At 31.0% G+C, this 11299-nt stretch overlaps 1 protein-coding gene across 3 annotated transcripts in view; it reads left to right on the top strand.

The window, feature by feature from the left end:
- Window positions 1–6021: 6021 nt before the first annotated feature.
- Window positions 6022–11299, top strand: part of LOC127734194 (b(0,+)-type amino acid transporter 1-like) — a 96689-nt gene continuing 91411 nt past the window's right edge. The window contains exons 1-4 of one of the 3 annotated variants that reach the window (XM_052243940.1): window positions 6022–6110; window positions 8294–8412; window positions 9767–9868; window positions 10448–10687. In XM_052243940.1, the coding sequence (XP_052099900.1) occupies window positions 8298–8412; window positions 9767–9868; window positions 10448–10687 (457 nt within the window). In that variant the 5' untranslated portion in view covers window positions 6022–6110; window positions 8294–8297. Of the gene's footprint in view, window positions 6111–8246; window positions 8413–9766; window positions 9869–10447; window positions 10688–11299 lie in introns of all 3 variants that reach the window. The other 2 variants (XM_052243939.1, XM_052243938.1) reach the window with 2 other exon arrangements.

Genomic DNA, 11299 nt, shown 5'->3' with positions numbered 1-11299 from the left:
TATACATTTATGAGAACTCATGATCCTATATCTTGTCGATTCTGTTTACTTGCACAAGTTCATGCGTTTCTCAGATTGTTTATGACGTCTTTACACTAAATCTGTTGGATATGTACTGATTGACACTTTAGTCTTTTAGTCTGGGAGAACATGATTTATATATTTGTTTTAATTAGCTTTGAACTAGCTTTCAGTAAATGCGAGTACTCTTATATCGGTGCTTTGTGTCTAATGCTTTTATGTTCTTTGTTTTTGTGCGTCGTACCGATCTTTTGAGTGAAACCAATTGCAACTGATTTTCCAGTTTGTTCTTTGGTTGTGCTGTAATACGACTGTTCCAAGTTAGGGTAGAGTTGAGTGCTTACAAACGTGTTTAACTCGCTAAATGTTTGATGTGCCTGTCCCAAGTCAGAAGCCTGTAGTTCAGTGGTTGGCGTAGAATTATGTCTGTCATATTTGTTTTTCGTAAATTGTTTTGTTATGAATTAAACTGTTAGCTTTCTAGTTTGAATTGTTTCAAATTTTTTATGTCTGGGTTTTGTATAGCTGACTATAAAGTATGAGGTTTTCTGATTGTTAAAGGGCGGATATATAATTGTTTGATTGCTTGTATCCACTTATTTGAACTCTGGAGGACAGTGGTTTCATTGGCAATCATACCACATCTCCTTATTTTTATGCTATCTGAATAAACCATTGTATTCAAAATAATTTACTAAACTCTTGAAAGTCGTAGTATTTGAGAAAATAGTTTATTTACCTAACATATTTAGTTGGCATTAAATATTCATTTGATGTTATGTTTAAATATATTTTGGGAGTTATAGTTAGGATGTTCACCTACATACTGTGTACCTTGTATATTGATAACGCAGGTAAGAAATTATAATTTATTACTAGAACACACCCGCGGGTCCGTGACTGAATTAAAGTACCTGCGACTTATTTTTATGTACCGATACAGTGTGTTAAATGTCATCCTTTACACCATAACATATGGTGGTGCTCCTTATAAAGGAGGAAGATACAGAACATACATACATGTGACAAATACTATTGGTATCGGTATCGGATTCGACCCGGAACTTGTTAATTATCTGTATTAATAATTATGTCGAAAACAAAGTGTAATTTTTAATCAACACCGTTGTCCTTTATTAGTTATATATAATGTTGAATTCTTTTATTCGTCGTTTTTCCGTCATGCCGGCTAACAAACTGGACCTCGTTATTTTAGTAGTATAGATAACACAAAAAGTTAAAAGTCAAATAAAAATGATTTATTACAATAACACAAATGGTAATAACCAAAAACTTGCGTGTTCGTAGAAACAAAAGTACTTCCGTCTGGATTTGGTTATTTATTCTTAGAAACTATGATGGTATATCAATAGTATGTCAATCTTATTACATGCATAGTATCAAACGTTTCATAGCAATAATGTATCTATCTAACAGTTATTTTGTAACTTAAAAACATGTTCTATAATTAATGGAAATTATACGTTAGTGAAACAGCAATCTAACAACACAAAAACCAAAAAGACATCTAGAGGTCATCATAGCCTTCGATATTAAGTAGCTCTACGGTATGTCAATCTTAAGTAGCCCTACAGTATGTCTGAATATCGATTCCTAAAAAAAATCAACAGATACTACCCATGAATTGCCATAAAAACCAAATTTCCGAAATGATAAAATTTTGATAAGAATTTGAAGTTTAACCTTCATGTGACTTTTGATTTTATCTATTTTTTTATATTTTGGCCTCGGACATTACTGAAGAGACATTTTAAGTCGAATTGCGTATCTAGTGCTGTAAATATTATTATAGAAATCCTATTATTATAAGATTGTTTTTGGATAAAGTATCGATTCACTCATAAAATCTCTGAAACATTACATATTTTATCTTATATAATTGGATGTATGCATGTGATAATGATAACAATGACCATTGCAGTAAAATCGTCCTGGTCTTCTGTGGGGATAATTTTTTTTTTAATCTGTCATTTGTGTATAGAAGAAAAGCAAAGGTCTACTTATTTGTGACTTTTACGAATAAACACTTGAAAAAACGTACGAATCGGCAGTTAATATCTATAAAGAAATATCATAACCGTTAAACCAAACAAATCTCAAAAAGATTATCAACAATCTTATAAATGTTCTGGACAACTGTTAAAAATATTTGTATTCTTCTTTCTCTTCGGGATTGAAAAGGCTCCGATTGAGCCTCAATGTATAATGATACTAGGCTTGCATATTTTGATAGTCTCGTTACTTATCTTGCTGCCATATACACGTTTGGTCTTATTAAAGTTTTCTTGATTACAACCATCCAATACAATTGAATACAGCAAAAAAAAAATGTTTTGTGTTTTCTGACACTTTCTTGCAAACGGTAATAGAAAAACAAATACTTTAACAACAAAAAATACCAGCATTACAAGATCTTCAATTAAGTTAATTTAATTGAAATTGACATACTATCTTTTGAGTTTTATGATTATCATCTTCAAAGCTTGCATTTATAGACAGAAATGGAAAGAGCAAATATTATCCACAATACAATATCTACAAAAAGGTTACCTGATCGAAATCATAAAAAGACTCCTGATTGGAGTAATTACCCTTAAATGACATATTGAACCATTTTTTTTTATAATAATGTATCACTTTGAAATTTAACAAAAGAATGCGAGAGAGAAACTGTAACAAGCAAAACTAATTACCATGTAGACAATTCTAAATAAATTTTTTAGTCAATATGACTATCTTTAATAGACTACTTTTACACATTCCCCCCTTCTATTTTGAAAAGCATATTAGACATAGAAAAATTATACTACAATAAGCAAGACAAGATCTTTAGGGCACAAACATGACCAAAATCATAATCGACCCTTTAGAAGTGTTTGTCGATTCTGGCTATTAATTTGAGAACTAAAAAAGATTTGCGAAAATTTTATTAAAAAAAAAAATTGACCTTAATATTCACGGTGTGTTGACATTTCTCAAATATTTGTTGTTGTTTTTTTTTGGTATACAGGTAAACAATGTCTTGTTAGAGAAACGTGATTAATATGTACTAGTTCTAAACATTAATAAAGTTTACACTAATAAGAATTACAGTGTGAATCCAGTGCAAATTAATTTCGTCATATATTATCTAACATACGATATCACCCAAAAACAGTCAAAATTAGAAAACAATATTTATTTAAAAAAACAAACCTTGTATAGAAACAATAGTGATGTATAATTTTGGAGGGAATGACGTATAGTTGTCTCAAATGATACGAGATTTACACATGATTTTATCATGTAAAACTAATGAATTAATTTGCATTAATGTAGACGAAGTGTGCATTCTTGTTCTATAGATAATTAAATTCATATATTGATTTTTGTTTTTTAAGATTCAATTTCTTTCAATTGTTTTTACTTATGATATTTCAATTGTTTTCACTAATGATCAGCCTTTTTTTTTATTTGCAAATTGTTTTCAGCTGGAATTCATATTTTTATATTTAGATAATCATTATTATCAGATGTTTTTTAAATTATTTTAAAGCCATTTGATCCTTCAAAAACACATAAAGATGAACATGTTTTAAATAGCCAAAAGACTAATTTTTATTAGCTCACCTGACCTGCAGGTCAAATGAGTTATTCTCATCATTTGGCGTACGTTGTCCATCATCTTCATCGTCGTCCATCGTCCGTTAATTTTTACAAATATTTCTCCTCTGAAACTACATGGCCAATTGAAACTAAACTTGGCCACAATCATCAACGGGATATCTATGATAAAAAAAAACATTTCCAATAATACCGCTTACCAACCAACATGGCCAACAATACTAAAAATAGAACATAGATGTAAAATGCCAGTTTTGACGACTATCTTGAAAAGCGCTTTAGATAGAGAAAATCTGAAAGGTGCAGAAATATTCAGAATGCGGAGATCTATCTACTGTTCATTTACATCAAAACGGTCAGCCGACTTCTGATAGTAGTAATGTCCTTAAATGACGAATTTGACCTTTTTCATTTTTGTCAATTATCTTGAAAACTATTATAGATAGATCGAAATGTAAATAGCAAAAAGATGATCTAAAAATAAGTTAACATTGCCCAATTCATAAATCAACTCCTTATAAGAGATATTGCCCTAAATGATGATTTTCCAAAATGTTTGCGATATTCTTTTTTATCTTAAAAAACTATAACAGATAGATAAAAACTTTAAATTCAAAAATGATCAACAGGTCAAGGTCTACAAATAGGTCAACATAGCCGAAATTGTCAGTTGACTCATTATAGGAGTTATTGCCCTCATATGAGGATGATCACTTTTTTTTCTTTTCGAGTAAAAATAGAGAAAATAGAGAAAGCCTGTAAACAGTAATCATTTTTCAGCAAGACTCGATCAACTTAAAAGAGCGTTTAAAAATCATGAAATATGTTCTAGTCAACAATGTTGGATAGTTGCCATTGTTGAAGATACACAAAAATACAGTTAATAAGCCTCTAGTATTGAAACTCGTCTACATAGACTTTTTTTTTAAAGAATCCAAATCTCTGGGTTAATGTATTGCTAATAAATAATGATCCTCCCGTACCCTAATTTGCCGATAGCGCTTCCGCATGTAATGACCTTAACACAGCACCTTTCGTTAGCAATTCAGGAATCTTACTCGACGAGTTCGAAGGGAAAGACTGTGATGGAAAAAAAATAAAACAAATGTGGAAAGAAGATAGTACTTATCGTTTCTGAAGGAAACTTTTCATTCAAACACCAATTCCCAATTCATTTAACAACTGTTATTACAAAGTTCAACTAAACCAAACGGAAACTAAGGAAAATTTTAAAACAAATTATTATACACTACTTCGCCTGAATATTCACGATTCTGATTTTTTATCAAGGTTACGATCGGTAATAATTCAACAGTTAAATAACAGGCAAAGTTTTGATCATCAGTTACCGAATGGATTTGTTTTTGTCGTGTACATGTTATGGATTCATAATAATTTAAAACAATGCACATATGACTTAGTGTAGCATATATGTTTCGAATAATATGTTACTAATGCCATACATCATATGCAGATCTATACATTTCTAATCACATCAATTTTAATTGCTAAACAGACACCAAGCACATCTATTGTTTAACATTTGTTACTTATATTTTGGCTTTGCAAAAGGTCATGCGTTTCTCAGACTGTTTATGACGTCTTTACACTAAATCCGTTGGATATATAAAGATTGATACTCTAGTCTTTTAGTCTGGAAGAACATGATTTGTATATTTGTATTAATTAGCTTTGAACTAGCTTTCAAGACCCATTTGTGGTCTTCAGCTGTTTTCTACTCATTGGTCGAGTTGTTATCTCTTTGACACATTCCCCGTTTCCATTCTCAATTTTATTCAGTAACTGCGAGTACTCTTATATCGGTGCTTTGTGTCTAATGTTTTTATGTTCTTTGATTTTGTGCGTCGTACCGATCTTTTGAGTCAAGCAAATTGCAACTGATTTTACAGTTTGTTTTTTGGTTGTGCTGTAATACGACTGTTCCAAGTTAGGGTAGAGTTCACAAACATGTGTAACTCATTACATTTTTATGTGCCTGTCCCAAGTCAGCAGCCTGTAGTTCAGTGGTTGGCGTAGAATTATGTCTGTCATATTTGTTTTTCGTAAATTGTTTGGTTATGAATTAAACTGTTAGCTTTCTCGTTTGAATTGTTTCAAATTTGTTTATGTCGGGGTTTTGTATAGCTGACTATGCGGTATGGGTTTTCTGATTGTTAAAGAGCGGATATATAATTGCTTGATTGCTTGTATCCACTTATTTGAACTCTGGAAGACAGTGGTTTCATTGGCTATCATAACACATCTTCTTATTTTTATTCTATATGAATAAACCATTGTATTCAAAATAAAACACTAAACTCTTGAAAGTCGTAATAAATAGTGTATTTACCTAACATATTTAGTTCGAATTAACTATTCATTTGATGTTATGTTAAAATATATTTTGGGAGTCATAGTTAGGATGTTCACCTTCATACTGTGTACCTTGTATACTGATAACGCAGGTAGGAAATTGTAATATATTATAACACTACAAGTTATCCTTTATTTCATATCACATCGTACCTTGAAAGGTGATTATTCAAATACAAATGATTTATTACAATAACACAAATGGTAATAACCAAAAGAGCTGTTAGAAAATGAAAATAACACTTGAGAAGTTTTCGAACATCATTTGTTTAGTCATCATTATTATTGCACGTTACAAATGCGTTTATTTCGTGTCCGTAGAAACATAAGTACTTCCGTCTGGATTTGGTTCTTTTTGTGTTAAAGTCTTATTCTTAGAAACTATGATATATATCAATAGTATGTCAATCTTATAACATGCATCGTATCGAACGTTGAATTCATAGCAATAATGTATCTACTGTAAATTCAGAAATTATTGCGTGCATTTATTATTGCGATATTTGTGAAAAGGACAAAAATGCAAGATTAATTATTACGATTGTGGGAAATCTGCATACAGTTATTTATATCAGATATCAGAATGCGAGTTCTTATTATTGCGATACTCACTCAATCGTATTATTCGCATTAGTAAAAACCTCGCAATAATTTCTGAATTTACTGTATCTAACAGTTATTTTGTAACTTAAAACACGTTCTGTAGTTAATGGAAATTATACGTTATTGAAACAGCAATCAAACGAAACAAAAACCAAAAATACATCTAGAAGTCATCATTGTCTTCAATCTTAAAGTAGCTCTACAGTATGTCTGAATATCGAGTCATAAAAAAATCAACAGAAACTACCCATGAATTGCCATGAAAACCAAATTTCCAAAATGATAAAAATTTGATAAGAATTTGAATTTTATATAAAACAAACTAATTGACAAAGTTTAACCTTCATGTGACTTTTGATTTTTTTTTTTTTTATATTCTGGCCTCGGACGTTACTGAAGAGAAATTTTAAGTCGAATTGCGCATCTAGTGCTGTAAATATTATTATAGCAATCCTATAATTATAAGATTGTTTTTGGATAAAGTATCGAATCACTCATAAAACCTCTGAAACATTACATATTTTATCTTATACAATTGGATGTATGCATGTGGTAATGATAACAATGACCATTGCAGAAAATCGTCCTGGTCTTCTGTGGGGATAGTGTTTTTTTTTTAATCTGTCTTTGTGTATAGAAGAAAAACAAAGGTCTACTTATTTGTGACTTTTATGAATAAACACTTGAAAAAACGTACGAATCGGCAATTAATATCTATAAAGAAATATCATAACCGTTAAACCAAACAAATCTGAAAAAGATTATCAACAATCTTATAAATATTCTGGACAATTGTTTAAAAAATATTTGTATTTTTCTTTCTCTTCGGGATTGAAAAAGCTCCGATTGACTCTCAATGTATAATGATACTAGGCTTGCAAATTTTGGTAGACTCGTTACTTATCTTGCTGCCTTGTACACGTTTGATTTTATTAAAGTCTTCTTGATTACAACCATCTAATAAATCTTCTGACAAAAGTGTAACGTAAGTTCAAGGTTCTAGGTTCTGTCTGCTGAGCTTACATATAAGAGGATTTAATATGTATCTCCTAGTCAATTAAAAAACATTGTATTCACTACATTTGGATATGAATTTGTAAATTAGTATGATGTAGACCATAAAATAAACTTATCAGCATAAATTACCCTATCGGTGTAATAAATCTACCACAATTTAATATCTACAGTTTTACTGTAGCTACGATCACTAAATTATGCATTAAGGATGTTCGCTACTCTGTTTCAAAGTAAAAAGCTTTTTAAAAGACAATTATACATTTAAAGTTTATAAATAATTGAACTTCAAAAGCAGAAAAAATAGTTAGTTAATAGAAAATTTGAAATGATTCTCTCTAGATTTTTCGTTTAAATTAACATTGGCTCTTTTTTCTCTCTCAAAAACTATGAAAAAATTAACAAGGATTTTATATGATTTTCAAAAATTGCCTTTCAAACTATATGAAATAAAATTATAAAAAGAAAAGTAGGGGTCAGCGGGCAAAATTTTTGTTGGCACTACATGGATAAAACTAGAGAATTCCAAACATCTGACAAAAAAGTCAAGAACAAGAGTAGCGAACATCCTTAAATACAAATGCAGCTCTTATTAATGTTTTTCCTTTAAGTGAATAAATATATCTGGTGAAAGAAAACGAAGTATTTTTTCCAGCAGAAGAATGAGTCACACAGGATCAAAAGACAATACAATCATTCACGAAGATGAAGGAGTACCATTGAAAAGACGATTAGGATTCGTTAGTGGCGTGGCATTGATAGTAGGAACTATCATAGGTACGATATAATATAAATATGACGATACCTTTTTTCTCTCTATTACTATCATAAAATGTCTATATGCTGAGAAACAATAATCTGAAATTTATAATATTTGATTTTTATTTGAGCATTTTCTGTATCAAAATGATTGTTTTTTCATAGTTTTTTTTAAAAGATTTATTGGATACATATGACCTATTTTGATATTGTCGAGATGCTAGGGGTTATATACAGTTCTGTACTTACTAGATTGATTTGGACAATTTACCAGAAAAAATCTATGTAAAATATGTGAATAAGATATAAACTTTTAAGATACGAAGCAGACTTGACTGTATCTATGGTATGAACCATAATTTCTAGTTTAAATAAAGGATGCCACAGATACAGGTATAGAATTAGGTCGGCTTCAAACACACGCCATCATGATTGTGTTGACAGTTATGGAATATTTGTGTCACATATGAGTTCGGATTTTTTCCACATTTCGTATCCACAATACCGTTTTCCTTATTTCTTTATGACCTCATCCAAAGCAATTTTCACCGGATTTACTTGCCAATGACACCATGACAGGTTCCACTTAAGAAGTGGGAACTGCTTACATCAGCTCCTCAGTTTAATCTAGTTTTTTCCGTTTTTTTTGGGGGGATTGAGGGGGTTTTCATATTGCTCAGTTTTCAATTTTCTGTGTAATGCTTTGTGGGCCTTTGTTTGTCTGTTCGTCTTTGGTCTTTTTGTCTTAATATTGTCTTTTTTTTTTATTTAAACAAGAAATAATGGTTCATACCATAGATACAGTCAAGTCTGCTTCGTATTTTACAGTATATCCTTTGTGTGTCGAGCGTGTAAGAATCTCACCCTTTATAAAATACGATGTGGTATGATTGCAAATGAGACAACTATCCACCAGAGCCAAATGACGTAGATGTTAGCAACTATAGGTTGATCACCCGCCAAACGATTCAAAAGTCACATATTGTAGTAAGTATCAACGCAAGTGACTTCAATTTATGCATGGTGGCAACCAAAACCGTAAGAAGGGATAGTTTTGTCGTTTTTTTTCGTAACCTTGTAGGAGTATTGTTTTTACCTTCTTTGTCTGTAGAATCCTTAATACAATATCATAGGAATAAATGAGTACTCCATGAATTGAAGATTGTTGAGCGAAAAGATATGATAAAAAGGTTCACATTTTTTTTTTGTTCTTACGGATTTCTATTAATTTTGTTTCTATACCATATGTATCTGTTTTTCATTCACCAGAATTCTGTTTGAATCTTTTCTCTCACTATTATATAAAATCCAAAATATTTCTTACAATATAAAATGAATACACCAATGATTATAACTTTATATATTATGTCAGGCTCTGGTATTTTTGTGTCCCCAAAAGGAGTCCTGACGAACACAGGATCTGTAGGATTATGTTTAATCGTGTGGTGCATCTGTGGAGCTGTATCCCTTGCAGGTGAGCTAGATTTTATTGTCTCTTTTATCATTTTGTAATCATACAAAACTCAGCTAATTCCGACGCAATACAAAGACGGAGACCTGGAATCCAGAAAGATCTGATTCAGAATAATCTTGTTCTGCATGTAGATAAAACACTTGTTTAAAAAATGTCCAGGTCTAATTTTATAAAGGGTAAATTAAACAAGATAACAATTTGACATACATTATAAAGTAGATAATTTCAAGTAATGACAATTAAGAATAGAGAAGGTGCTTTACATCTTCGCTTACAGTCTGATTGTATTACTTAGTAATTCGACAGTGTTCGATTTACCGTTTCCTATGAATATACTGAATGCGAAGGAGAAGGGATGATAAGGCTAATTTTTTAGGCCCTTTAATTCGAAAATCGAAAGCTATTATAAATCTTCAATATAACAGACTTACTGCGACTTTGAGATGAAGAACAGCAATAAAAGCGCTATTCCTTTGCTTTTTGTGTGTTTTACCCAAATACATATTTTTGCTACAAGATTTTTTTAGAAAGATGCAAATGACTGTTAACATTAATTTACAAAACGTATGGTAATTTCAGCTGCCTTAGTTTATGCAGAGTTGGGATTGTTGATTCCGTTATCGGGAAGTGATTTTTCCTATATGCTGAAAGCATTTGGAAGTTTTCCAGCTTTTATGTATACGTGGACACAATTGTTCATATACCCGGGAGGTCAAGTAATCAAAGGATTAACAGTTGCGCAGTATATTGGTAAAGCAGTATTTGACGACTGCGGACCAACTGATGCCACTCTAAAGCTTATCGCTGCTGTAGTTATTTGTAAGAATATTTTATTATTACTTGCATGTTCTAAAAACGTCAACCAATAAGGTTAGATATTAGGTGTCCGGTATTTTTCATTGAAAATGTACATGCAATTAGTGGATAATAAATGGAAACCGATATGTGTCTTTAGGGATTTTTTGTTGGTGCTAGATCTTTTTCGTAATTATTGAGTTTATTCTCAATTTTTCTAGACCAGGGGTGGATCCAGGATTTTGGAAAGGGGGGCGTAGTATGTAAAATTTGCCGAGCAGAGCGAGGCGAAAAATTTTTTGGACCTTTTTTGGGCTACAAAACATAAAATAAGTGTAAAATGCACATTTTTAGTGACGGTTCCTAACGTGGGGTATGCATATTTTATAGTTAAAGTGTAAGCTTGGGTTGGACATTTTTGATGCTGCATTCTGCCCATTAGTTGTCTATTATAAAATGATTGAATGGATCTAAAGCTATGTACTAATATATTTGATGTGGGATTTGTCAGTAAAAAATGGACATGGAAAATTCTCGTTTGTTGTATGGTTAGTTAGCATAACCTCACAGATTACTTGTTGTAAACATGATATACGGCTTTTCAATGAAGTTTATAATACGACCGACACGAACAAA

Source organism: Mytilus californianus, unplaced genomic scaffold (assembly GCF_021869535.1).
Source record: "Mytilus californianus isolate M0D057914Y unplaced genomic scaffold, xbMytCali1.0.p SCAF_3, whole genome shotgun sequence".
In the NCBI taxonomy this organism is placed as follows: Eukaryota; Metazoa; Mollusca; class Bivalvia; order Mytilida; family Mytilidae; genus Mytilus; species Mytilus californianus.
The sequence above is the reverse complement of the archived record's forward strand: the minus strand, read 5'-3'. Positions and strand labels throughout refer to the sequence as shown.